The following is a 25,718-nucleotide window of genomic DNA, read 5'->3' on the forward strand; positions in this document are numbered from 1 at the left end:
GAATGTTGGTTTGACTGCGTGTTTCACTTGTACTACAAATAGGTATCCTGGGTAAAAATCTGTCTCCTATCCAGACAGCATTCCACTATCAATTAGTATGCATCTCTTGATATCATATCTTGTCCAGCTTCCCATGTTCCATAATTATACAAAGATTCCCAATTCGGACAAGGCCCTTCTTTTTGGTTCCAGGTCCCAACAATGGCACGAGGTTATGTAAGCGTGGGGCCCCTCCACGAGCTGTGGCCACATTTCTGTTAGTTCTAAACTGGGGCCGTACAAATCAGCTCCAACTTCTCCAAACGCCATTCCATCCATCCTCCTGTTTTTCCTTTTTCTCTCAATTCATCTCTCTCTTTCTTTTTTTTTTCTTCTCTTCCTCCTCCTCCTCCCCCCCGTCTCTTTGGTTTATCAATTGGGCCGAGCCGAGTCTGGTTCGCGTCGTCGTCATGCTGTTCAAGTCGTCTCTCCTCGCTTTTCTGGCCTTGCAGGTCTTTGGCGCAGTTGCTCAAGAGGTGAGAAATTGATTTTGCGTTTTTGAATTGAATCGAATCCTCTCCATGGAACTCGAGACAATGAGAATCTTGGGGGGAAACACAGTACAGAGAGACGAAAAGGAATAAATAAATCAAAACTAACGCGCAGCAAATCAGGAGCCTGCTGAGCAAGTGATCGAGCCCGCCACCCTCAATGCCGACATCAGAACCTCGTTCCCCGACTCCGACATCCTCGGCCTCAAGCTGGTCAATGGCCGCACCACGACGGCCCTCGTCGAGGTCACCAACAACGAAGACGGCCCCATCCAGTTCCTCTTCGCCAATGGCGCGCTGTGGACGCCCGAGGACCTCGCCGAGGACGTCCCCGCCTACCAGGGCATCGTGCGCAACTTGACAGTCGTGCAGTACAGCCTGGAGATTGAGCCTGGCGAGACCAAGTCGTTCCCGTACTCGTTTGTGCTCGACATGATGCCCCAGGATGTCCGTCTGCGCCTCCTCGCCGTCTTCACCAACGCCAAGGGCACCGTCTTCCAGGTCCCTGCCTACGAGGGCAGCACCTCCATTGTCGAGGCTCCCACCAGCTTTCTCGATCCTCAAATGTATGAGCCAACTTTCTCTTCTCTTTTCTCAATCTAGCGTGAACCCCCTCCTTTTTTCTTCTTCTTCTTTCTTTCGGATGACTAACAGAAGAAATCTTTACAACAGCATCTTCCTGTACCTTGTCCTCACTGCCGCCTTCGGAGGCACCCTCTACTTCGTCTACAAGACCTGGATCGAGGCGTTGTTCCCCCAGGCCAAGAAGACTCGCGCCCCCAAGAAGCCCGTCCAGAAGCCCGTCGATCCCGCCGATGCCCTCTCTGGCTCCGAGTCCGCCGGCAAGTCCTACGACGAGAGCTGGATCCCCGACCACCACATCAACCGCCCTGTCGCCAAGCGCGTAAAGTCTAGCGCCAGCAAGAAGAAGGTTGTCGAGTAAATATGATTGTCAATGGAATGAGGCGCCGAGAGAAAGAGAGAAGAAGAAGAAGCTAATTCTTCCCTTCACTCTTGTGCCTTTTTTCTTCATCATCATCATCATCTTCTTCTTTCTTCCATTTTCATACCTACTCTTCTTCCTCATTTGGGGGAATGGTAGCGAACTTGTAATGTGTAGCAACATTTCCCGTTTAGCAGAATCTTTCTTTCCAAAGAGTCGGCAATGCCGGCCACGAGATTGTCGAGATCATGGGTCTGGAATTGACAGCGGATCTATGGGTTTGAAGATACCAAAAAGAAGAAAAAGAAGGTGTTTAAAACGAAACCATGTATAATATTAAAGAGAAAAAATGATAATGACATTGATTACAATTCATATTTTATTCATATACCTACATGCATCAATTTTTAATGTATATTCGCGTGTCTTATCATAACCATTCATTATTCGTGTGCGTGAGCTCATGGTGGCTCTGCTGAGATCGGCCTCATTTTCCTTTTCCATCTTTACCACTCGCATGTCCAAACAGACACTCCCACAGATCGCTTCGGTCCACCATCTCTCCAGCAGATCTATCCTTGCTCATAAGCTTCGACAACGCAGCCTGCTCCAGCTCCAGCGTATTGGCCTCCTCAATATTCGCGTCTAGCAGTTCTGGAGTGGATTCTTTAGATTTGGACTTGCCCTTGAGATTCCTGCCCATGTGCTCCATGCGCCGTCGTACCGAGAGGTTATAAATCGACTCCTCTACCGTTCCGGATACAATGTAGAGCCATACCGTTGTCTCATGCTGCTGGCCAATTCGATCCACTCGGGCAATTGCCTGTAGTTCGAGAGCAGTGTTGAGAAGGGGCTCGCATAGAAAGACGTGGCTTGCGTTGACGAGATTCAGACCGCTGGAGTGAGCTCTTGCGTGGAGAAGAAAGCATTCTACGGCTGGGTCTTCTTTAAACCTCTTAATTCCGTCAGGGTCATCGATTGATGCGTATCCAATGCGGAAGCGATTAAAGGCGTTGCGTAGAATGTTCAAAAAGTCTTTGTATCTAAACAATTGGACACGACGTTAATTCAGGCACATTTCGATGATGCGACATGCAAAAGTAATATAATAGGAGGCTCACTGTGAAAATACAATGGATTTTGCGCCTGGATCAGACTCGCGTAGCCACATAAGATGCCGAACCAGGGTATCAACCTTGGTTGTAAATGAAGGGCCATCCAGCTCAATATTCTTCATCCGCTCAAGTTCTCTATTGTCAAACTCTGAATAGAGCACAGTTTGCTTTGAAGAGTCTCGGCGGCGCTGTAGGCTATCATCGTTGGCGCTCGCTTTCGGCACACCCGACTCCTCTCCACGGACCTGGAGTTGTTGAGGCTTGATAATGATGTCGTGTAGATTGTCCGCCTTGAGCGCCCTCTTACAAACAGGGCAGTTGCGGTGGGCCTTAAACCACATCATAATGCACTCCTTGCAGAATTGATGGCCGCACACCGTCAATACGCCGGTCGCGAATGGCATTTGGCAAATGACGCACATTCGAGGCTCGTTGGACTTGGATCCGGTCTCCTTCAAGCTCAACACTAACAGCATGTAATTAGCATGGACATGGGAAGTCTAAACTCGATGAGAGCTGCATCATCACACTTACAGTATCGGTGCTTGGCTTCATTGGCCAACAGCTTTCTATGAAGGTCATCAATGGTTTTTCTTGCCTTTTCAATAGCCTCTTCGGTCTTGGGTGTTTCGAGGGGCACTACGTCATCCGAGACGGCCTGTAACTGTCGATAGTAATCCAATCGAGCATTCATAGCCCTTTTGAAGATTTCCACCTCTGCTTCCAAAGCTACCACTGCCTTGTTTTGCTCGCCAAGCAATTTCTGAGTTGTCTTCATCAGGTTAGACGCAATCGTAGACTCTAAAAGTTCTCTCTTGCTAGGATCCGGATCTCGAGTGAGTCGAGATAGCAGGCTACGGAGGTCGCTGATGGCAGCGCGCATAGACATATTGGCCCTTCTAGGCTTCGCCTCAGTCCTTCTTTGTGCTAGATCGAGAAGCTTCTCTGGAGCAGGCCCTTCGCCTTCTTTCGCCATCTTGACCGCTGTATCTATCTCATGCCTCAACAGTCCGTTTGCTTGACCCGAAACGACAAATTGGCGATCAGCGACAACAGCCCGAAGAACTTGGACATAAACCATCAGCTCGTCTTGAATTTTCGTAGCATCTATAAGCTCTTCTCCAGTGGTCTCTGTAGTGTCTTCTTCATCAACAAGCGGCCGTAAAAGGAGCTGGATAATTTGCTCTCTCCATTCGTCAATCAAATTTGCCTGTTCGTTGAGATCCTCATAGAGAACCTCGAGGTTGTCAACAATACCCCCACTCTCTATTCCGCGCTCGCTAGTCACAACAAGCTCCGGTATCTCAACAAAAGACTGCTCTTTGGCCGTTGACGCGATTTTGTTCATGAGCCGCATGGCTTTGCGCTGACCTTGCCCAAGTATCTTCCTTCGAACCAACTTGGCACTCTCATAACCATCGTCTTCAAGCTTTTTGAGATATTGGAATTCCTCCGAGGCCGGTGGCGTCAGCTCCGGATTGTCTCTAATTTGAAAATATGCATTGGCACAGAAGAAAATGGCCTTGTGATGCAGCTCTAGGCTGGTTCTCAGCCTGTTCTGCAGCTCACCAAGTTTTCCTTTGTTTCCAAAGTCTTCCTCTGCGTCATCCTCCAATTCAATCTCCGAATCGGTTAAATCATGCATCCTCTCCAAAGTTGCGCCCAAATCTTTGGCGCCTCCTTTCTCCCGAAGCGCATCTCGAAGTGCGACTTGGGCATCAGTCACCAATTTGGCAGACTCGGTTTGCACTTCTTCCCAGATCGCCCGAGCTTCCCTTACTCGAGGGCTGTTTTCAAATAGCTGACCCAGTACCAACTTGCTCGAAAGATACGCTCGCTCATCAAGTCTGATGGCAATCTCTCCTTGCTCCAACATAGCAGTTAATACTTCTTCCACTGTTCTCATGGGACGCTCTTTGCCTCCCAATATCCGGCGTCCATAGACACCAACCTCGGGATGAAGAGCAGTTTGTCGAAGTCTATTAAGCCATAGTCTCATAACATCTTCGTATTCTTCTTGGTTCCACTTCTCAACAAGAGGATCACCATCTGTGTTAAGTTTGCAAGCTTCTGCCATTTCTTTGTATAATGACTGGTAATGCTGCTCCTCTACTGCGGTAAAAGGCATGCTGATGACAAATCTTCTCTGTGGAGGCAGAGCTATCTCATCCCTTACAGACGCTTTCGTATGTCGAATGGATATTGACTTGAAGAGCTGTTGAAATAATGGTTTATAGTGGGTAGTAAGTGCCTGCCAGATCTGTGGTGTGGAGCAGTAGGGTTCATATCTCAAGAAAGAGAGTAATCCAAGCAGGTCTTTGACATCGTCTTTGACTGGAGTTCCAGAGACCCCCCAGGCATTGACTCGGGGGATTACTCTGGCCAGCGCAGCCGCCTGGCTGACACCACTTTCAATCATCTGCGCTTCGTCAAGACACACTCTCCACCACATGATTTGGACGAGCGGAGAAAGGATCCGGCTATATGCTCGCTCGTGCCTCCGCGACCGTTCAGGGGGACTGATTGCAAAGTGAAGCTCGGCGGATAGTACGCTGTATGTTGTCACCACCACATCGTATCCAGCCAGTTCGGCTACAAGCTGAGCTTCACCATCCTTATCGACGCCTCGACATCCTGTGTAATGTTTCACGCGTAGTCCAGGGGCATGGCGGGATAATTCGGATATCCACTGCAGCTGCAATGATTTTGGAGTTACAATAAAAGTTGCGCCGCTAGGAACAAGGTGCTCTTGGCCTGGTAGAGGCTCCGGGGAGGATTCTGCCTGGCGCCGATGCAGAAGAATAAGACTAATCATTTCCAGAGTCTTTCCTAACCCCATTTCCTCCGCTAAAATGCCACCTTTGACAAGTTTGCCGGCTTCATGGTACGGTGTAGGATCTCGGGTAATAGTTTGAAACACATCACTCAGGTATACCTTGCCGCCGTTGGCGTCATGCACAGCTCGAAAAAGCTCTAGATCTTGCTTTCGCTCTTCTTCTAACAAAGGCTGGACAGTTTCGTGTTGGGCAGTCCATTTCACACCTTCCCGACGCAATAGCCATTGTAGCGTTCGCCTTTGGTAAGGATAAAGAGTGGCATTTAGGCCGGGAACATCAATGGAGAGTGAATCAGTATCATCTTTTGACGGGACGTGCGCTGCATTGTAGAAATCCATTGGTGACCACGAGATATCGCTAAGAGCGCTCTCTTGAGGTGGGAAGAAAGTGCGAACCAGCTTCTCGCTGTATTGTCGCTCGTTGTTTCGCCTCAAGTACGCATACGGATTTGGGGTTTCATTCCACATAAGATGAAAATAGATTGTCAAAGAAGCCAACCCCTGATGTTGCTTGATCGAAATGTTAGCGGCCGTCCAAATGGCACCAGCGGTGGTTTTCTTCAAATTGGAGTTTCTAATATCGAGTATATTCTCCACATTTTCATCTATTTCTTCTCGTTGTAGCATTATATGGGCTTTAAAGTATCCGAGACGACCGGCCGATCGAGTAGCAATCGATAAACCACCATTCTTGAGAATGAAAATGAGCCAGGGGTCGATACCGTGATGGTCACTGCTGGAGTCTAGGCTACGGGTATCTTCACATCGGCGCGAGAACGATATTTTGGCTTTTGCGATACAGACGCCGTCGTTTGGTTCACGATCTACTTTGCGACGCTTCGATGGAGGTGGCTCAAGGTTACTGGAACTATCTTTCGTGTTCTCGGAAGAAATTCGAGAGGACAAGGATTCGAAAAACTCTAGGAATTCGTTCGGTAGAACATCTTGAAGGCAAAATGTTAAAATTCACTAATGTGTGAAGAAGCATAAGATATGAACGAACTCACCATGGGGTCCTATGTCGAATGTAGTCGGTGTTGCCGCCAAGGGCGTGCGTGCCGGCTTTCTGGGAGCCATGGCGGGTGAGTTGCGTTGGGTATGTGTATTTCCGGGTATCTTGGATGGTTTGTAGATAGCCCGCCGTCATTTCTGGCGGACGCGCACGTCGCCATGATGGATTGGAAGCGTGAAGAAGCGATGATGCGACCGGTTACTTTTAAATAATGATTGCAAGGCGTTATCAGTTTGATAGTTAAGCCGGGCCAATCAACTGACACTGATAAAGGAGTTTCAACATCACCCCACTATTTTTCATGCAGCCTTGCTTAGCTAAGATCTTCAAAATCGAACTGGCCAAAGGCAGGAAAGTTCGCATGTCCTAGAATCGAACGAGCTGGGCTTGAGGAGGATCACTGGGCTTCAATCCCGTTCGCAGCCAATCTAATTGCGGCCAAAATATTTGGTAATGCTTATTTTTACCTGATTATCAATCCATCCCCCTGAAAGACGTTACTGACGACTATTATTGAGGTTTCCGCACCACCAGTCACGATGAAGTCTGGGCTATCACCATCGACATCACCCTTGCGATTTCTTCGCAGCACCAATTTCCTCGGTGCAAGCCAGGCGAGATGGCTCCATAAGACGAGACCAGCCCCGAAGATCCCACAGCCGAGGCCGTTCGTCCCCGATGTCCAGACCTTTCTTACACTCATTGGCCGTGGCCTGAACAAGCACGCATCCAAGTTCCCGTCGTGGGAGTCTCTCTTCTCTCTTACCTCCCCACAACTCAAAGAGCTTGGCATTGAACCGCCTCGTAACCGCAAATACCTGTTGCAATGGATGCAGAGATATCGAAAGGGAGCGCTGGGACCAGGCGGTGACTTCGAGTATGTCAAGGATGGTCAGGCCCTGCTGAAAGTCGCAACCCCGCCAGCGTCTGTCATCAGCGATGCAAAATATGTGGTCAACGTGCCCCAGAATGAAGAGGCTGTTATTGGAGACTCAGAAGTCCTGCCACGACCCAATGGCTACACAGTCAGAGGACTCAAGTCAATAGCAGGGCCATACGCGATACCGTTGCCGCAGCAGGCTGGCGCTATTGTCAAGGCTACGGAGGGCATGTGGGAACACCGCCAAGGTCGCAAGATTGATGGTGGTGAGAGAAGAAGGGCAGAGATTCGATTCAAGAGACGGTCGGTGGAGCGAAGGACCGAGCGTGAGGCAGAAGCATTGGCCGGCTTGTAAAAAGGAGGGTCTCGGGAAGGTCTTTGATGGCTGGCGCATTGTATATTATGAAGATTATGTAACAAACTGTTCTTATTCCAGTGCCGGTAATCGAAGCGCCCTCATCTCATGATTCACTGACACTATACACCAAAGCGTGACGGAGAACTGCGACGGATTCATTCTTCCTAACCGCCTACAATTAGAGAAAAGAATCTGGATCCAAAATATGATGTTCGAAATATATCTACAGCAATTATCAGGGGGCACAGCAGCAGCCACAAGCTCAGCAAACATTATCAAATCGGCCGTGAGCGCAATGCTCCGTAGTATGCTCTAATCCAATCTGAGAAGTCAGTATTTCTCAGCCCATTTTCCCCAATTACAGCCGCCATTAGCACTTTACTGAAAACTGTACAGAAGTGAACGTTTACAAAGATTTCTATAACAATATTGATATAGTTATGTATAGGTATATCTTTTTCAGAAAGCGAGTCGCCAGAATCAACCTCATTCACAAGCGATGATCCTTGTCCGGAAGAACTGAGGGCCCCTGCTTGCAAAGAAGCACAAGAAGAAATTTGGATCAGCCCATACTCTGGATATGATCTTATCAGCAACTCATAGATTATGACAATTATCTCAGCTGATGGATGCCGGTGTCTCGAAGCAATCGACGCAGAGCTCAAGGTGTGTGCATTTAGCCGTCTACAGTTACTACATGTAAGCAGCCAAGCTAAGCATTTTAAGCATAAAATAGGATCGCTTGGCAAATGCCGACTGCAGTCCACAACATGGATGCGAGAGTCTTGTCTTCCATCATTATGGAACCACCAATAAATACGCATCGTTCAGTTCTTTTTCCACACCGACTAAACCGTTGGCTGAATGATGGCCAAGTATGTCGCACTCGCCTAATGCTCGCCCGCGTCCAGCCTATGCACGCTACTAACCGAAGTATTGAGAGTAGTGAAACTGAGCCATTGAGCCCCCCTTGCATATCGCACCTCGACCGCAGACAAGCGCCCTCAGCCGCAAAAGAGGCTGGCGTCTAGACAAGTCATGCCTGGTGCTAGCTAGCAGTATAAGCATTTGGACTGCATGATGGCTTAATGCAGGCTGTCCAATCAACGCTGCTGGACGCCAACATCCAAGTCCAAGTGCCGGTGCAACTAGGCATCAAGACGAGAAATAGGTGTAGGTGTCAACAGCCCATCGCGGCATGAGTTGGATTCAAGCTCAACGCTGATCTCGGTCAGGAATGGTGACCTCCTGGGGCGGGCCGCCTTGGCCATTCAACCGTGCCATTTCACCATCGCCTCCTAGGGCTGAAGAGCACTATTTAATAGGAGGAAGCAAACATTAGGCTGACAGCTAACGCCATGGCTCGCTCGCTGAGCAAATAGCCCAAGGCTTCGCGTGCCACAATATGCACGTCCGCCACGTTGTGCCAGTCCATGCCCTTGGCGTTGGCATCCTAGTTGGCCTCGCTGTCCGTCTAGCTAGCAGTGACAGTCAGGCCAGGCCTGGCCTAGACTACCTGGCCCAAAGCCTGGAGCCACCCTTATAATACTGCTCTTGGTACTCTCTCTGTACGCTTAGGTCTGTGACTCTCTCAATTTCGGGTTCACTCTGTTTCTGCCCACCGACCTGATCTGCGCGGCCCCCGTGAGACAGTCTGTGAATACTGAGGGCGCGTACGAAATGTGGAAACAAGTTGCCGCAGCCACCTCTCTCTTCGCTGCAGGGCACGTAACTCTCGCTCAGCGGTCTGGTAACGAATCAATCTGCGACTATTACGCTACCCAACGGTATGGCGAGAATAATAGTACCACCCAGTTGCTCCTCGTCCAGAGCATCGTCACTCTTGCCTATGCTGGAAGTGCTGGCCTTCCAAACCCACCAGACGATAGCTCTGGCATTTTCAACAAGGGGCAGTTTAATGGGATAGACGTATATCTTCGGCCTTGGTTTGATGGGTCCCGTAAGAGTGTCCCATTAAGCAGAGCATCTTATGCTCTGCGTGACCATGTACTTTCTGGGCTGACGATGATGATACTGAATAGAAGCGACAACAAATCTGAATAATCAGCCGGTGGGCATCAACTGGTTAGACGGGGGAGCCACTGCTCCACTATTGTCGTTCTTGAACGGTTCAACGAATTCCGTCAATATAAATAATTCAACGAACCAATAGTGCGTTTATCTACTCTTTGGACCACTTCTGTCAGCTGTCGTTCTCTCGTTTACCACTGACATTTCTTAACTCAGCCGTCTATTCACCCACTGGTTCACCGCCTTTGGCTTCATCTACGGCTGCAGCTTTGCGCCGAAATTTCCACGTACGACCGACAGCGGCGGTCCTCTTTCTGCTGCCTATGTCCATAAGTTTATGAACCTGAATCAGACGGATATCGGATACTTCATCAAGGAGCTTACCGTGGCTAGTAGATATTTTGGCTTCTCAGACGAAGATGCGCAGACGCTGGATACTTTTATGAATGCGAGGTACAATGTGCGATGCGCACCTCCTGTCAATGGCCAGCTCTACTCTATTTGCTTCGCCGATGAGTGCCCACTTGCACAGCCTCAGCCCGACTGTGACGCATATAAGGATCTTTCACCAGGTGGAACGAGCAATGTTACAGTCGTGACAACTACGATAGCCCCAACATTGGCAACGCCCACTTCAGCAACGGCTACAACTTCCTCTACGGCCTCGGCGGAAAGTACAAGTTCCAACTCCAATTCTGTCGTCCTGTCCAATGGAGCAATAGCAGGAATAGCCATCGGTGGCGCAGCTGTTTTGCTTCTGGCTCTCGGCTTAATATTATACTTCCGCCGCCAGTCTAAAAGTCCTCAGATCGTGCCTGTTCCCGTGCCCTCTGGTGGCTACGGCTCCCCTACCTATCCCACTCATACGAATTACAGCACAAATCCGCATACAAGCATGGCATCTACTTCAGTCCCACACGAGCCGTATATGGGAGCACATAACAGCGTAACAGGGTTCTGGGTGCCGCCAAAACCACAGGAGATGGGACAAAACGTCCATGAAACTGTGGTTGTGGCGAGGCCGGCGTCCATGTCACCGCCGTTGGCTGAGTTGGCTGAGATGGAGAGCCCTTGATTTTCAGCTGTGATTCCTGGGTGGGTGTTGTTGAGAGATTGTTGCGTTTGACGGCGTGTAGTTTATGCATGTCATTTGCATTAGTCAAATGTTTTCTTTGAGGGATATAATACTAGAACTGGGTTGAGAAGAGGAGGGATACTGACCAGAGCTGATGTTAATAATGATAATCATGGATATACACATCTAAATTAAGATGCTTATCATTGCAGTGATCCTTAGTTCCGTTCTGCTTGACACATTCTCTATTACTCACCATACTAGGACTATTTGCCTCAATTTGAGCGAAATTACCATATAATGGCTCATTAATTCGTATAGCTCGCATGAACATTATTCATCTCTATTTAGCAAAAGCGACTCATCGGCGATTGTTCACAATAGGAAACTGATGTTCATAGCCTTAAAAAAGATAGTTAACAATAAACCTAGTAACAAAAAAAGAGGTCATCAACTATGCTTATGCTTATTTATTACCTAAAAGATATATTCTCAACCTCTTTACACTGAAAGTGGTAAGAAATATGTCGTGTCCTTGCTAAACAACACAACTAGAACCAACACAATTTCACAGAAGTCAATGAGAGGAGTTTCCGTTCAGTTGAGAATGATAGGACTGAGAATAAAGGTAACAAAATAACTAAAATTAACAATATTATGACGGTCGAAAGTTGAGCCGAGACAGAGAAAACCGAAGAGAGAATGCAGTTTGAGAAGGATCACTCAATGCCTTCAGCTGAAAACTAGGGTATATTAGAGTCATCTCTTTCTGACGAGAACACGGCATGGCGTGAGGAATTTTTCGTGAGAACCTGTTCATCCATTCAAGATGTGAGGCCGTGCCAAGCATCTACTATAACTTCGACCTTCTCTGTTTGTTCTTATCAGGCATGTCTCTTGGGTGGGGGCAAAAGCTCTCAAAGATATGCAGAGCTAAGTATGTAGGCTAAAGAAGAGAAATCCTGCGAGAACTAAGAATAAGCAAAGCTTTTCAGATTGAGCCTCAGTCTCTCGCCCTGGATACTCGTCACGGCTTAGTGTAGATTGCCGAGCCCCCTTTCTATGGGTAGAACCATGTCCTAATTTAATTGCCTTCCGAGCCGAGGTGCTCTTGGCAGCCCTACGGACTATGCAGAATGCCATCCGCGCTTTAGCTTACTGGATGGGAACACATGGCACACAGGGGTGAAAGCAAAATGCATGTGACGTATCGTAGCATCGTATTTGCAATATGTGCCGCTGCTAGTAATGATTCGGGACATAGAGCTGTAATAAGTAAGTACTCTTATCCTGTGTTCTGCAGATGTTCGACCTCAGGATGAGAAGCATGGCGCATTATGCTACATACGGAGATAATGGAGGGTTAACTGGTATTTTCCTAAGGAAACCGTTTAGGCAGCAAGGTCATAGTTCTCTCTACCAAGGCCAGTTGCTGTGTTGTCACAGTCGCTGTATTGTTACTGGTGTAACGGCCAAAAATATGTTCAAATTTCACGAGTGTGATGCTGCAGTAGTAGGTACAGATAGACACCGCCAAGGTTCAGTTGGCATGCAGACATCCAGTGTCACCATTTCATCTCGACTATGGCTGGAAAAGACCATTTAGGCCGTTGGAAACAGCTTAGCGAGGCTTAGACTTGCTCCGAAAGCCCAGTCCAGCCTTAAATATGCAGGAGATCCTAATACAACGGCCCAAGACAAAGCTGCAGGTATGCATGAGCGTTGTGGTGCCTGGCGGTGGTGTACCAGAAGGGCGCGGTTTTGTGTCAATCACGTCTTCGCTTGCCCGGCTAGAGACGAAGTAACCCTATTGCAACTCTAGACTGAGAAGCTGAAAAACTGGTCTGACCAATACGGATGGCTCCTTGTTTTATTGGTGGAATCGCATGCAACACATTTGGTGGGTTTGGCATTCCCGTCGCGAATAGGGCGTACAGTGAGGCAAAAGATCGGAATACCTTTTTATCTTTTTAATTTTTTTATTTTCCTTTTCAGACATGCTTCTTGATCAATTCAGAGAGAGGGCTGTGGGATGCGATACTACTTCACTTGCATGTTGCCAAACTTGATCCTATGCGTGTCCATCTCTTACCTGGTATTTGCATTGCGTGCAAGTAGAGCGTGCGAAAAGAAGGACGTATTTTTGTTGCCTTGAGATGCGTGCGACAGCCACGGAGACGCAAGATTGGGCAAGGGCCGCGCTGACGCAAAGTGGAAGGGATGGGCTGCTTAGCTCGTCGTCGTATATCTCGGTTTGGGCAGAGTAGTTTGGAATTCTATAAGCTGGGCTGATCGAGTTGGAGGGATATTTGTGGGCCTTTTGTAAAGCTGTCTGCCATTGGCGCTCCTAGTCCTGGCTTCGGCCCCCAAAAAAACCGTTTGGCCGATGTGAAGAGTCATACCTGCAGTACAGTGCCAGCTATTAGCCTGGCACAAGGGGTAGGATAGCCGGTGGCTCGAAACGGATACCGACTTTGCGTGTGTTGATTGCTGAGGCTCAGCTCGGGGAAGAGCCAGGGTGCGAAAGTGACAATGGAAATGGTGGTGGTGGTGGTGATGATGGCGACGATGATGATGATGGCGGTGATGGTGGAGATGCAAGGTTGGAGATGGAACAATGACCACAATTAAAGAAAAGAGCTTTCGAAAGGTACCTGGTACTATTTGCCTACTAGGTTCTATACCTTAGTACCTAAGTTGGTATGTTCCCAGGCACTCTGTTGTGCTCGGTGCCTACCTAGGTGCTTCGTCTCTAACCATCACTGCTTGTAGTATCTACCTAAAGGGAATTACTGTAGTGAAAGGTACCACCATCAATTGCACCACCAGCAGGCCGCTCGTGCTTTCTAGAGCTTTGATTCACCTATAAATAACCCCAATAGGCAGTCTCTGGCACCCAAGTGGCCCTTGGCGAGAGGCCCGTCTTCAGCTCATTCGCCAAGTTGGCCAACTAATAATCTTAGCTGCCTTAGCTGTCCATTCTAGCATTGTTTAAGGCAAAGTGGGCATGTGCGCAGAATGAGGCAGAAAGAATGTTAGTGGCTGTGTCACCTTTTTTCTCCTTCGTTTCTTTTCACTTGCTCTATGCTTTTCTCACCCTTCTAACAGGGAGGAGATTGTCGAAATGCCGTTGGCCTGTTTCCATGCATCATCCTAAAAACCCCTACGCCCGTGCCCATCAAGCCTTCCTCTCTCCCTGTAATCGTTCTTGGCCTATACTACTGTCCTTTTCGGTAAGCTGTCTATTAAACATCAACATAGGAATTCGGCCCCATAAAAGAAAGCTTGCGCTCCGTATTGCGATTGGCTCTTTTGCCAGGCTAAGGCTTCATCCTTGACCCTGTTCGCAACCGTCTAAGCCATATCCAGCTCTAGCGCTGCTCCGTATAAATAGGGTGTGAAACAACTTCCTGCGCTACGCGTAAATACAATACAGTATGTACGTCGAGTATGGTGCACCAGGATTCCCATCAACAAGTACTTCGCAGACAGGCCCTTGGAACAGCACTTGGCTAGGATTTGTCCGGCTGTTCGTCACTAGAGGCGGCTCTTGTGGCAATCAAGGCTCGCTTTCCAGCGCCACCAAAAGCATATCTCCTACTATCCATATCCATGCAATGAGGTGCGTATCTTGCTAGCATCCAATCCTGGAGCAGCGGTGCCATGTGCCGGGCCATAAACAGAGATGGGCCTTGCTTGCCAGGTCGTATCAACTAATGGCATCCCCTGCCGACAATCCCCAGGAGGATCAGCCTCCCGACCTCCTCTTCAATGCTCTCACTGCCGTCTGCCTTACGAGTGGCTGCAGCCATCTTGCCGTCCAGGACAGGTGCAATGCGACGTCTGGCTTGCTGCCACGGGCTCGTATGAGCACTAGCTTGCGCCTAGCAGAGCAGCCCTGTTTCCAACACCGCTGTTTGTTCACCCGTGTTGGGATGGAATTCCTTCTAGGCTATCGCCGCCGGACATCGGCCGTGCGAATTCGACCTCGTGCAGCCAGGGCGACGTCACCACGCACTGCCAATCTTACTTGTACGCCCTCTACAGGACACTCGCATCCTGCGCATCGGCGACTATGGACCCATCCCTCCAGCTTCCGGTGCGCCATGCCACCCTCCCCAGGCGCCGCGCACGCTGATGGCTTGCCTCTACCAGCCGGGACCCTGGAATCCGCGCCAGTGGAGCCCTGAGAATAGAGTACCGCAGATCACTCGACGTGAATGGATCCATCCACGGCTGTCGCTGCTCGAGGACCGGCGACTGTGCTGGGACCAGCTCTGGGGCAATGCCATCACAGGCCAAGTTCAGTTTCACGGCACGAACAGAGCCGCCTCGCCGTGCCATGCGGGCAGCCCCCCCATTCAGCGACTTGCAATTCCCTATAACCCCTGGGCAAGTCCCGACACCACGCATATTGTGACTTGGAACCATCCATTCTTTTTCCACGCCCACTCAACAGCTCTCACCGGCTCTCACCAGCATACCCAAACACAAAATATCATCTTCTATTCAGTGGTGTTTCTCATTATTACGTGCGCCATCATCAGCTTGTGCGAGTTCTGAATTGAGCGCCATTTGTTTAAATCTCAGCACTCCTAGAAGCGAGGAGCTTCACTTAAGTGCACTCAGCTTATATGAAACGGCTGACTCAAAATCTCAAAATACTCTGAGGGACTGAGCAGCCCAAACATTCTAATACGCCACAACCCAACAAATATCCCAGGATTAATAAAATCATTCTGTTACCATGCCGGCAGTCCAAAGATCAGAAAGCCTCTTGTATAGTCCCGACTTCTCATCCAGCAAGAACAGCGATTGCTCTTCACCAGCCAAAAGAAGCAAAACTAGTGTACAAGACACAGAGTGGTCCGATGTAACAGACCCAGAGGAGAGGAGACGGATACAAAACCGTGTCGCACAGCGCAAGTTCCGTATGTTTCCCCGGCTAAACTCGAGCACGCGGTGCTGGTTCTTCTGACTCACTCACTCACAGCAAATAGGCACAAAGGCCAGAGAACAGAAAGAAAGGGCGGAGCGCGAGGCCAGAGACAAGGAACATGCTGGTAACAGCTACCGTATTCCTGACTCAGACAATATCAACACAGAAACAGAACTCTCAGGCTTGCCATGGGGCAGCATGAACTTGAGTCTCTTCGTGGCTCGAGGACACGAAGCCGAAAGCCGAAAAGCCAGCCGTCGAGGCGTACACCAAAGTGACGGCTTCACCTCTCCGAATTATACATCATCTTTTGACTCTAACATGCGCCAGAGTGCGAGCTATAGTAGCAGCGGCGCTAACGATATTTATCCAGAGGATAATTCGTATGTTTATGACGCGTGCTTTATTGGCCAAGCTTTTCCCACGTTATGATATCTTAGCCTTTTTCTCTACTTCGATTGTTCTGTACACTATTACTTGAGACTCGCAAGTGTCAATTTTTTATGGTCAAGACACTATGTATATATACATACACTCTCTTCTGCGTTGAAGCGTGGGCGCACATATCGGCTACAGAAACGGTATTCGGGATCAGGACATCTTGCGTCCTGGACTAATGGATGAGATACGGAGTTCATTTTTCAAATTTTCAAGGGTCGTCAATATAGGTAGCCAAATACAAGGTAGAATTCGTTGAGTCATGTGCCAGACAACTATAGGAGGTACCAGGAGGGCTGCCTTGAGTTGAAGCTGAAGTAAGGCTAATGCTACCTCGGACAAATCAGCAGCAACGCCTTTGCCCTAATGCCAGTGACCTAAAGTCACACACAATTCCGCGCTTGATACGGCTTCCAGCGGCTTCGATAATGGACAGGGGCCTTTTGTGGCTCTCGATCTAGATTTGTCTAAGCGGGCAAGCCGATCATCTAAGCCTCGCCTAGGGCGGCGTTGTGCTTGTATGCAGGATCGCATACAAGTAGTATGTGCATAAGATGCGCCACAAAAGACCAATGCTAACCTAGTTGCAATTCCAATAGACAAATGGAAAGTGGTTGAGATTTCCTCTACTTTCTACAGGGTTCTACCCTGCTGCAAGTGTATTCAGAAGACTCTAGGAAACTTGTCCAAAAAATGCCCGAGCTTCTCCACGAGACTTCTAGAAAAGAATAGTCGTTGGTGGGGGGGACAAATACCGAAGATCGTCAGCTAGGCCATCTTAAGCAGCCTTTGCAAGACGGGAGATCTGCTGAAGATTCTTCTGGCAATGGCAGCTTTTGTTTTCCTCCTCCTCCTTGTTTCTTGTTTGTTAGCCAATAAGCGCAGAGAAGTACCATGGCTATTCTATCCAATTTACGCAAACTATCATTGCTGCTCTGTAGGTCTTCCCGGACAAACGCTAAGTGTCGTCGGCTCAAAAATGAGTTCGGCACGCACTGCTCCATACAGCTGCGACAACTATGCTCAACACGTCGTTTTGGAGCTGTCCGAATTTTGTAAATGTTGGCCATTACCTCACTGCATGCTAGACTGTGTCCCTGTCCATCGCAGCTTATCAAAGTCCCAACGACGGAGGAACTCAAGAGGTACCCGTTTTACTTGTACTGTGATCTCCCGATAGAGTACCTTTTCGGAGCCTTCCGCAGCGCTATCCGTCGGGCAGGTGCCACAGCTCTTCAGTTCCTGCTCACCCCACCTTCCTTCCGTCACTCGGCAATCTTCCCGCCTAGGTACCTTGCACTAAATGTGGGGAGCTTCCCACCGCCCGGCAGAAACTCCATTATTTTTTTTTCAACTGCAGCAGTTGTTGTTCCAGCTGCGAGGTCGCACTGGTCACTTTACAACTTCTCAAAAGCTTCAATTTAGCTTCCGAGGACTTCCGCGTGATCTCACAACTGAATATTTATCTGTCTTACATCAAAGCTCTGTTAGATTCTTGCCTTTTTTTACCCAAGCTCCAGTGTCACCATGGGTGCATCAGCTACTGATGCGCAGGCGCAGGCCGACCAAGGTAAGGCCATTAATTCTACAGCCAGCTACACGTTGGAGCTTCATCTCCATCCTACCGCTCCTCTTATGTAAAATTTTTTATGAACTCTTCCTTATATCTTTTTTTCTAGAACGAAAACTCAAGAAGGAGGCTCGCAAAGCTGAGCGCAAGGCAAAGAAGTTGGCAGAGTCTCTGGAGAAAGAAGCTGGAGACGGAGAAGAAAAGTCTGCCAAAACCAAAAAGGTTAAAAAGGCAGATAAGAACCCTGCCCTAGAGGCACAAATTCTGCTGGCAGAGAAGAATCGTGATGAGTACTTGGAGAAGTCGAAGACTCTTGAGGCTGAGGCTCAGAAGTTGTTGAAGCAAGCTGAAGAGGCAACCAAGATGTACAAGCAGATTACTAAAGCTCTCGAGGTGAAGCAATCCCTCCGATTTATCTTCAAGAGCGAACTAACCTTGTCCACAGAAAGTAACTGAGAGCGGCGACAGCAAACTCCTTGTGAGCCTCATCGGCGACGGCGGCCACGATGTCGGCACTCCAAGTGATGAAGACGACGAGACCAAGGAGCAGGAGGCCAAGAGTGAGAAGAAGAAGGATAAGAAGAAGAGAAAGAGTGGCGATGTCGAGATAGCCAAGGTGGAAGCAGCTGCACCTACTCAAGAGGCCAGCGATGCCGACGAGAAACCCAAGAAGAAGAAGAAGCATTCGAAGTCGCAGTCCGAGGCGACTGACGGCAAGAGAAAGAGGCAGGATGACGCGGCCGAAGCACCGGCCGGCAAGAAGGAAAAGAAGGAGGAGATCAATATCGAGGGCCTCGAAGGAGGATCCGCACGCCAAGATAAGTTTCTCAGACTCCTAGGGGGCAAGAAGGCCGGCGCCAGTATTGCGAAGCCAGGCAGCATCGCCGCTAGTAAGAATGACTCAGTCAAGGCCGAGGCAGCCATCCAGCGCCAGTACGAGGCCGGTATGCAACTGAAGGAAAGCGGCCACAAACGCCGTGGTTTGGGTGCGTAGGGTTGCCACATGCTTTGAGCGATGATGCCCTGGCCAAGGCTGCCCATCAGTCGCTTGTACCATACTGTGTACCATATTTGTCGTTTCGTTTTGCTCGATATATTTGCATCAGTTGATCGCGTTGGCTTGAAACGGATCAAGGTAACATGGCGTTTGACAGAGCTCACAGGAGATACCATATGGAATTGAATTTGTCTTTTGCTTGTTTCTCTCGCTCATCAAAGCGCCTAAATACTAGATGTACAATGCCAATGCGCCGTAGATCCCCATGATATAAGTACTCTAGGAAAAATGTTGCAAGAAGGGCAGGATCCGCAGATGAAAAGTCAATGTTACAGCAGCGCCTGCGGCTAGCAAGACGCTGATGGCCCCTTGGGTTTGCCAATGATCCTCGCCTCTTGCGCTCAAACTCTCTCTCTCTCTCTCTCTCTCTCTCTCCTCTCTCTTTCTGCTGTCAAAATTACCAACCCGTTTGCTCTTTTCTGGCATATTTTCAAACAATATTTTTTTTGTCTTCTTTCGTTTTTGATTCTTTTTGTTGTGTCAACTCGAAGTTCAAAAGGCGCAGTGTTGGATTACAGGCCGAAGAAGCGCGACAAGGCTTCGAACACAAGTCCGCCGAAGATGACGAAACCAAGCATGACTGCAACAAGAAACGAGTAATTGATTAGCGCGAGAACAAATCCAGCTGGGCCAAGAGTTTCGAATCGAGGGACATACCGAGCCAGAACATGGAAATGGGCGACTTGGGAGCTTCCTTGGTGCGCTTCTTGATCTGCTCCTCCGACTTGCCTCTGCGAGCTTCCTGGTCCTTGACGAACTTGGCGTTGCGCCGTCGCTGCTCGAGGGTTTGGGCCTGGGCGCAGAGGGGGGCGCATGTTAGAAACAGTGCCGTTTGCGACTTAATGGAAGAGCTCCTTTTCGAAGTCTTTCGGGACTTACCATTGTGATTGTTTGGTGTATGTGGTTTGTTGTTGTTGAAAGGTGGTTAAAGTCGCACAAGTGTGATATAGGCCAACTGGACAGATTTGGTTCCCGAAGCTCGGCCGGGAATGATGCGCCTTCTTATACAAGACTTAAATTGGAAGGGGGGTTGGAGGGCGGCGAATGTTTTTCAGGGTATCGTGTCAAGTATGCGAAACGTTTATTTTCTTGTCCAAGAAGTTTAGGACAGATTGGTCTTTCTTTGGCAAAAGCGCAGATGAGTCAAGGAGTGTGTGAATAAGAAAGAAAAAAAAGGGTATATGGAGCGATGCTAAGAGAAGAAAAAGGAACTGATCAAGGCAAAATAACGTGAACTTCCAGGGATTCTGGACAGGACATGTGTCGTCAAGGGAAAATAGCCGGCGGGCAAGGTTGCCGTTGGCCTATCTAATCTCAATACGGGTACCTGCTACGGGGCGCAGGGGTCTGGTGGGCATGGTAGGCGGCGCTGACGGCAAGGTACCGGGTACATGCGACAGTTGCTGCTGAAAGCCCGTTCGAATGGTTGCTTCTAGCGCAAATGCTGCCCGTCTCGCTGGGCCCAAAAAAAGTAGGTGTCCTTTGGAGAAACGCGGGGTGCTGGGAAAAAAAGGGCGCGCCGCCACATGGGCTGCTGGGCTGCCGATGGAGCGCTGGAAGCTGCTGCGCTGTAGGGGCGGCTGTGCACCGCCACAGCGATGCCGATCAGCGTGCGGATGTAGTGTACCATGACGGATAGATCATGCTAAAGAATGTGTAGCTCGTGATCGATGCTAAAAAAATGCTTTCTGCGTTTCTGGAGATTGTATGCGCTCCAGCGCCAATGAGCGACAGAACCAGCAGGGCTACGCATTGGACACGTCCAGCCCCTTGAGAACACCAGAGCGATCCGAATTATACGAGAGCGAAATCGATCATGAATCCGTCTTCGGCGCTGAGGGTCTTGCGCCAGAGATGCCCATCCGCGATTCAAGTCCCGCATAGGGCAGCTCCAGCTTCTCGGATGGTTGCGAGAAGTTATGCCACTAAGCAATCTGGTTCAGCAGTAAGAAGAAGAAGAAAAATTCGCCCTCAATTCTTCAGAACCTCAATTGTTCCTTTTACTAATTGCAAGTCTTTTGAATGGAACCCAGGCTCAGTTCTACAAAACCTTCACCCGCCCTATAGGCAAGGTCCTCGTCCTCGCCGTCTTCACATACCAGGTCGCATACTGGACATGGCTGAAGCTCGAAGCCGATGAGCATCGCGAAGAAACCGACGGTGAGCCAAACAGCCCCCTATTGTTTTAGAGGCAACGCCGCTGGGAAGAGGGCGAATAAGTAAAATGAAGAAAGAGACTGGGGGGTTTCTTCTGGTGGAAATTACGTACGTCCTTGGGGGGGAAATGGTGCTGACAGAAGATATTCATGTTATAGCCACGATTGCTGCGCTCGAAAACACCGTGGACGAATACAAAAAGACAAAGGAGGGGAAAAAAGAGACATAGGACGGAAAATCTTTCTATGGAGGTCAAACAAAGCCAGCAGTGGAGGGAAGGTTTGTCCAATAAGAGCACATTATAACGAACGCGCGCAAGTTAAAAAAAAAACTCGTATATACTTGACGATGGAACTGCTGTATAACAACTGAGACATTGAGGCAAATAGCTTTTAAAGGAAGGGGGGGAAGAGGGGGGAAAGGAAAGGCATTGTCAATGAACCAATCAATCGCACACGAGCAACTCATACTATCCATACACACAAATACTTGCATTCCGTTCTATCTTTCGATGCTATGCCAATCATGGAAATGATTCAAATCGTTAGCCAATCTTCTAGCATCCATGTATCAAAAAGGAGCAATGGGGCCCTCAAACATCGACCCTTGTCATCAGCGCATCTCTAGCATAATATAAGTAGCCCGCAAAACGCCATGCTCCGCTTTCTTTTCAAAGAAATCAAAATAAAGCCAGCCCTTCAAACAAAGCCATAAACGCTAACCATAAACGCCTTGCATATAGCATGACTTTCCTTTTCTCTCTCGCTCTCGTTCTCTATACCTCTTCTATACACATATAGCTCTATCTCTATCCTGGATAGTCGTGTCATCATAGCAACAGGCTTGAGCCGAGACCAACAAAACTGATGAGGAACACCATACTAGGCGCAATTGCTCCTGCTGAATTGACAATAGTCCTAGGCTCCCCTGGATAATTGCAGGTTACTGCTTTGCCGTCAGGGTCACGTAAACCGTAGCTCAAATTGAATCCACGTTGATCCGACAGGGGGCATCCAAAGCCGATGGCCGCCGGGCAACCCTGAACAACCCCATAACAAAGATCGGCACAAGGCAAGATCTCCTTGTAGGGGCCCGGCGCAATCACTTCATCTATAAAGGTGGTCCGAGACGAGTTGAACGCCGGTGTCTGCATAAGCTGCTGCCTCAGCGCGTCCGGGAGGAAGGTACCGTTGGGGAAGGCTTGAGCCACGTTTCGAGGAATTGTATAGTTGCTCCCAGTTGAGAAATCTTCGCAACGTGGTATAGCCACAGCACAAAGCCATTGTTTGTATGCAACCGTACAATTGCCACAGTTGGCCGCCAGTGAATACCGTTGCGTAGACGGTGCTTCGCATGGAATTTGCATCATGACATTTAAGAAGTAGCCATACATCGTTTTTGCATAATTATCGTAGAGATTGCCCAGTTCTGTGTTGTTATACTTGTTATTGCCGGGGGCTGCCCACTGTACGTCGTCGCAAAAGTCCAGATCAGTGATGAGATTGCAGTTTGTCCCTATCGCGTAATTAGAATATCAATCATCTCCATTTTCCCGTCAGGACAGGGCAAGGAAGAGCATACCTGCTGAAGTGTCAAAGGAAGTGGGCGGAAAGACAGTGCCGCCGCCCCCAACCACACCCGACCTTTGTGTCGTTGAGCTGGCTGTTTTGTTTCCTGGTATCACCAAGATTCCAGAGTAAGACGAACTAGGGTTGAGTCCTTCAAAATAAAACTGTTGTCTTGGCCAGCCACCCGGGCCTTTGTCGTATATTTTACTTCGAACCAGTTCATTGTTGTTCCACTGTCCATTATCCAGTCTTTTTGACGCGATTTGAGCAGCGTTATTCAACCCACAAGCTGAGCGCATAAGCCCATTGAGAATCGGCGCTTTATTCCCCTGGACGTACATTTCATACTGTGGGCCGGCCTCCATGACGGATGAAATTTGTTGCACGTTGCCCGTCAAGGGCGCCGTCTGTAGCAGGGCCGAAGTTGCATCGCTGTCCATCCACAGCAGCTGCCCGTCTATATCGCTATATTGATAGTAGTAATCATCAACCGATGCCGCAATCCCAAAATTGTAAAGACCCTGGAAATCCTTTGTGACGTTTGGGGCCGCAATAGTCACATATACATCATCTGTTGCGTTTAAGCTGTACATGATAGCGCCTTGCTCAAATGCCTTTGATTGAACTCCAGCGGGGGGCTTGGTCACATCAGGACATCCGTCTTTGCTAGAAGTAGAAACATAGATGCGAAGCTGCGGGGGTACCGATGTCGAATTTGAAGCACTATGTGGCTGAAGACAGGTATTTGCTGACAGGTAGAGCACCCTTGGGGGGCCACCACTGCCTTGACTGCTGCTTGGTGAATTGTCGTCATCATCACGACGCCCTTGTAAATCCGCATCCCTCTTCAGTTCTAATTTGGAGCTCGAAGTTCCCGTGCTTGGATGGCCACTCAAGATAACGTTCTTGTCCACCACAAAACAGGCAGATGCGCCTGGCTGAAGATTCAGCGGAATTGGCACATTGTTTACCAGAGGCGTCGCAACCGCAGGCGCTCGCCCTAGAATTCCTCGATCGAATAGAGCGAATTCAGGCTCATAGTCGTATTGCGACTCAGCACCCAGCTGTAGAAGCTCTGCTGGCCTTGTCAGGTCGGAGGCAGAGGGCGCCACAAGCTCCAGCGCAAATGCTGCGCTGGGCGCGAAAAGGAGTATATACAAGATCAAAACAACAAGCAGCCCTGCGAGCGAGGCCGCAAGTCGCGATCCCAGTGGACTCAGTTGCATCACAGGCGCTTGCGCGTCCGCTGTCTCGTTCGTAGTTGGAGTCCCGTCGGCCGTTTGCGAGTTAATCGTCTAATCGTGCGGCATGTCCTAGCTTTGATATGTCGTTGCCCCGTAGCCATGTGATATCATGGTGAATCTCTTAGGGGTAACTTCTGTGATCGAATGCACAAGGGGTAAAAGGTTGGAAAGCAAGAAGAGAATATTCTGGCCCCCAGCTGTCAGTTTGACGTCCTCGGATCGTCAGGGCCGCTGTGTTTCACGATGATACGGAGTACCAGATACCAGTTATCAGGGCGGGTGTCAGCTATCAAGGCGCAGGGGCCACTTTCTGGTTCAGGGAGGGAGAGGCGCAGCTCCAGCCTGCACCGCCACGTAATGCGGTAGCTCGGACCCTCATTTTTAGAACAACGCAGAGAAATGTCCATCGACGGCGCGCATGCGAAATGCTGGTTGTTCTTGAAATCATAGTGGATGCTCAGCAAAATCGCCATCTCAGGCAATTGGCGCAGCTAAATGACATCAGGGCCATCGTGTGCCGAATAATAGCGGCATTCGCTTGTCGAGGCTCTACAATTCACATGCGCGCTTCGTGGGATCCCAATCGCTCGATGCAAGGATACTAGGCAAATAAGTGTAAACAAGTAAAAGAGCCTTCCATTATCACATGTGCATGTTCTTTCAACCCAATATTTCATTGCGCCCTACAGCCTCCAAGTCATGACACCTTCTAAGACAAACATACGTTATCAAAATTCTGGTTTCCATGCTCTTTATTCCCCAAATACCCTAGTCCCTCTCTGGAAATCTGGCATGTGCCGAGAATCCCGCCATGTCCCCGTTTTATCGTCAATAGTTGATTGATTCAATCTTGTTGAGTTTGCATCATCTAGTTTACAGCATCTGGTCCTGGACTTGAACAAAGTGGTTGAATTTGCGACCAAAGTAGCTGCTCAAGCCGGCATAATTTACTGAGTCTTGTCAAAGGCGTCAGTCTTGGAGCGGAGACCAGCAGAAGTGCCGGGGCCCTGGAAGTATCGGCCGAGGGTAGGGACAATGAAGGATCGGAAAACGATCTCAGCGCCACTGCGATTTGCAATTAGTACCTTCTCATAAGAAGCTTTCTAGAAAGGGGGCGCTTACCGGAAGGTAGGCAGAGCCAGCCACAGCAGGAAAATGAACTTGAAGACAAAGTAGAAGGGGAACCAGTAAACAATGCTGAAGAAGCCCTCAGCGACGGTGAAGAAGGCGAAAACAACCCAGTACTAGAAATCATTTCAATTAGTCTTTGTGGTTCTTGTCTTGTGCTGCCTTGCGGCAACGCGCAGGGAAAGGCAAATTGTAACTCACGGTCAGCCACTGGGTGTCGTCCTCCTTGGAGTGGGAGAACAGGGCGCCCAGAGAGTAGTAGCCAGGAACCACAAAACCGGCAAAGTTTGTGAGGAGCTGGCCACCAATGTTGAAGATGATCAGGAAGAAGTAGAGAGCGGCAACACCGATGACGGCATAGGCCTTGGGAACACCAATCTGCTTCTCGAGGTTGTTAAGGGCGGGGTATTTGGAGAGCTATGCACCTCGTATGTCAGCACGGAAGAGCTCGAATTGAAGGGACGGCCAAGCCATGGCGGCGCTGCAGACAAACCTCCTTGTCAATGACGCTCAGGTAATCCTGGGCCTTTGCCTGGGCGGACGCCATTTTGTCTTGGGATAAAGCTAGATGCTCAAATTTGCGCAGCGGTCGGCGTGGTGATGCTCGCGACGACAGCAAAGGTCTCCGCAGAAGAAAAAAGGCAGTGGTTGGTAATGGTGGCGCTGGAGGGGTGCGGCAAGCAGAGCAGAATACTCAGGGAAGAAGTTTACGGAGCCAAGATAGATGGAGGAGAGAAGGGAGCGATGATGTTATAAAGAGGTTTGTGAATCGAACCCAGCTTAAGAACTTAGCTTTGATCAGCGTCAGTGGCTTGGGGCTTGTGGAAGTAACAGGTT

At 49.3% G+C, this 25,718-nt stretch overlaps 11 protein-coding genes across 11 annotated transcripts; 7 read left to right on the top strand and 4 right to left on the bottom strand.

The window, feature by feature from the left end:
* Nucleotides 1–284: 284 nt before the first annotated feature.
* On the top strand, nucleotides 285–1,868 carry TrAFT101_009011 (uncharacterized protein). The gene is made up of 3 exons (XM_024905627.2): nucleotides 285–515; nucleotides 654–1,096; nucleotides 1,203–1,868. The coding sequence occupies exons 1-3, from the start codon at nucleotides 450–452 to the stop codon at nucleotides 1,471–1,473; spliced, it is 780 nt and encodes a 259-aa protein (XP_024755141.1). The 5' UTR covers nucleotides 285–449; the 3' UTR covers nucleotides 1,474–1,868.
* Nucleotides 1,798–6,588, bottom strand: TrAFT101_009012 (uncharacterized protein). The gene is made up of 4 exons (XM_024902869.2): nucleotides 6,432–6,588; nucleotides 3,123–6,368; nucleotides 2,595–3,054; nucleotides 1,798–2,516 (listed from the first exon to the last, which is right to left on the bottom strand). Exons 1-4 carry the CDS (start codon nucleotides 6,499–6,501, stop codon nucleotides 1,961–1,963), a joined length of 4,332 nt encoding a protein of 1,443 aa, XP_024755142.2. The 5' UTR covers nucleotides 6,502–6,588; the 3' UTR covers nucleotides 1,798–1,960.
* Nucleotides 6,589–6,830: 242 nt separating this feature from the next.
* On the top strand, nucleotides 6,831–7,787 carry TrAFT101_009013 (uncharacterized protein). The gene is made up of 2 exons (XM_066128495.1): nucleotides 6,831–6,886; nucleotides 6,955–7,787. Exon 2 carries the CDS (start codon nucleotides 6,976–6,978, stop codon nucleotides 7,669–7,671), a length of 696 nt encoding a protein of 231 aa, XP_065984615.1. The 5' UTR covers nucleotides 6,831–6,886; nucleotides 6,955–6,975; the 3' UTR covers nucleotides 7,672–7,787.
* A 714-nt stretch (nucleotides 7,788–8,501) lies between these two features.
* On the top strand, nucleotides 8,502–10,976 carry TrAFT101_009014 (uncharacterized protein). Its single transcript, XM_024901434.2, has 5 exons — nucleotides 8,502–8,549; nucleotides 8,621–8,847; nucleotides 8,910–9,634; nucleotides 9,717–9,846; nucleotides 9,922–10,976. The coding sequence occupies exons 3-5, from the start codon at nucleotides 9,355–9,357 to the stop codon at nucleotides 10,778–10,780; spliced, it is 1,269 nt and encodes a 422-aa protein (XP_024755144.2). The 5' UTR covers nucleotides 8,502–8,549; nucleotides 8,621–8,847; nucleotides 8,910–9,354; the 3' UTR covers nucleotides 10,781–10,976.
* A 3,941-nt stretch (nucleotides 10,977–14,917) lies between these two features.
* Nucleotides 14,918–15,343, top strand: TrAFT101_009015 (uncharacterized protein; the record flags this gene model as incomplete). The annotated part of the gene is made up of 1 exon (XM_024904631.2): nucleotides 14,918–15,343. The coding sequence occupies one exon, from the start codon at nucleotides 14,918–14,920 to the stop codon at nucleotides 15,341–15,343; it is 426 nt and encodes a 141-aa protein (XP_024755145.2).
* A 184-nt stretch (nucleotides 15,344–15,527) lies between these two features.
* TrAFT101_009016 (uncharacterized protein) lies at nucleotides 15,528–16,151 on the top strand (the record flags this gene model as incomplete). The annotated part of the gene is made up of 2 exons (XM_024901430.2): nucleotides 15,528–15,711; nucleotides 15,781–16,151. 2 exons carry the CDS (start codon nucleotides 15,528–15,530, stop codon nucleotides 16,149–16,151), a joined length of 555 nt encoding a protein of 184 aa, XP_024755146.2.
* A 1,283-nt stretch (nucleotides 16,152–17,434) lies between these two features.
* TrAFT101_009017 (uncharacterized protein) lies at nucleotides 17,435–18,923 on the top strand. Its single transcript, XM_024904632.2, has 3 exons — nucleotides 17,435–17,727; nucleotides 17,837–18,120; nucleotides 18,173–18,923. The coding sequence occupies exons 1-3, from the start codon at nucleotides 17,685–17,687 to the stop codon at nucleotides 18,719–18,721; spliced, it is 876 nt and encodes a 291-aa protein (XP_024755147.2). The 5' UTR covers nucleotides 17,435–17,684; the 3' UTR covers nucleotides 18,722–18,923.
* Nucleotides 18,924–19,130: 207 nt separating this feature from the next.
* On the bottom strand, nucleotides 19,131–20,552 carry TrAFT101_009018 (uncharacterized protein). The gene is made up of 3 exons (XM_066128496.1): nucleotides 19,664–20,552; nucleotides 19,442–19,577; nucleotides 19,131–19,364 (listed from the first exon to the last, which is right to left on the bottom strand). Exons 1-3 carry the CDS (start codon nucleotides 19,664–19,666, stop codon nucleotides 19,297–19,299), a joined length of 207 nt encoding a protein of 68 aa, XP_065984616.1. The 5' UTR covers nucleotides 19,667–20,552; the 3' UTR covers nucleotides 19,131–19,296.
* A 48-nt stretch (nucleotides 20,553–20,600) lies between these two features.
* TrAFT101_009019 (uncharacterized protein) lies at nucleotides 20,601–21,170 on the top strand (the record flags this gene model as incomplete). Its single annotated transcript, XM_024898735.2, has 3 exons — nucleotides 20,601–20,729; nucleotides 20,818–20,944; nucleotides 21,100–21,170. The coding sequence occupies 3 exons, from the start codon at nucleotides 20,601–20,603 to the stop codon at nucleotides 21,168–21,170; spliced, it is 327 nt and encodes a 108-aa protein (XP_024755149.2).
* A 600-nt stretch (nucleotides 21,171–21,770) lies between these two features.
* TrAFT101_009020 (uncharacterized protein) lies at nucleotides 21,771–23,735 on the bottom strand (the record flags this gene model as incomplete). The annotated part of the gene is made up of 2 exons (XM_024910368.2): nucleotides 21,771–22,456; nucleotides 22,523–23,735. 2 exons carry the CDS (start codon nucleotides 23,733–23,735, stop codon nucleotides 21,771–21,773), a joined length of 1,899 nt encoding a protein of 632 aa, XP_024755150.2.
* A 965-nt stretch (nucleotides 23,736–24,700) lies between these two features.
* YOP1 (ER membrane protein DP1/Yop1) lies at nucleotides 24,701–25,428 on the bottom strand (the record flags this gene model as incomplete). The annotated part of the gene is made up of 4 exons (XM_024901424.1): nucleotides 24,701–24,818; nucleotides 24,876–24,997; nucleotides 25,083–25,298; nucleotides 25,375–25,428. The coding sequence occupies 4 exons, from the start codon at nucleotides 25,426–25,428 to the stop codon at nucleotides 24,701–24,703; spliced, it is 510 nt and encodes a 169-aa protein (XP_024755151.1).
* Between the last annotated feature and the right edge of the window lie 290 nt (nucleotides 25,429–25,718).

This window comes from Trichoderma asperellum, chromosome 5 (assembly GCF_020647865.1).
Source record: "Trichoderma asperellum chromosome 5, complete sequence".
Classification (NCBI taxonomy): domain Eukaryota; kingdom Fungi; phylum Ascomycota; class Sordariomycetes; order Hypocreales; family Hypocreaceae; genus Trichoderma; species Trichoderma asperellum.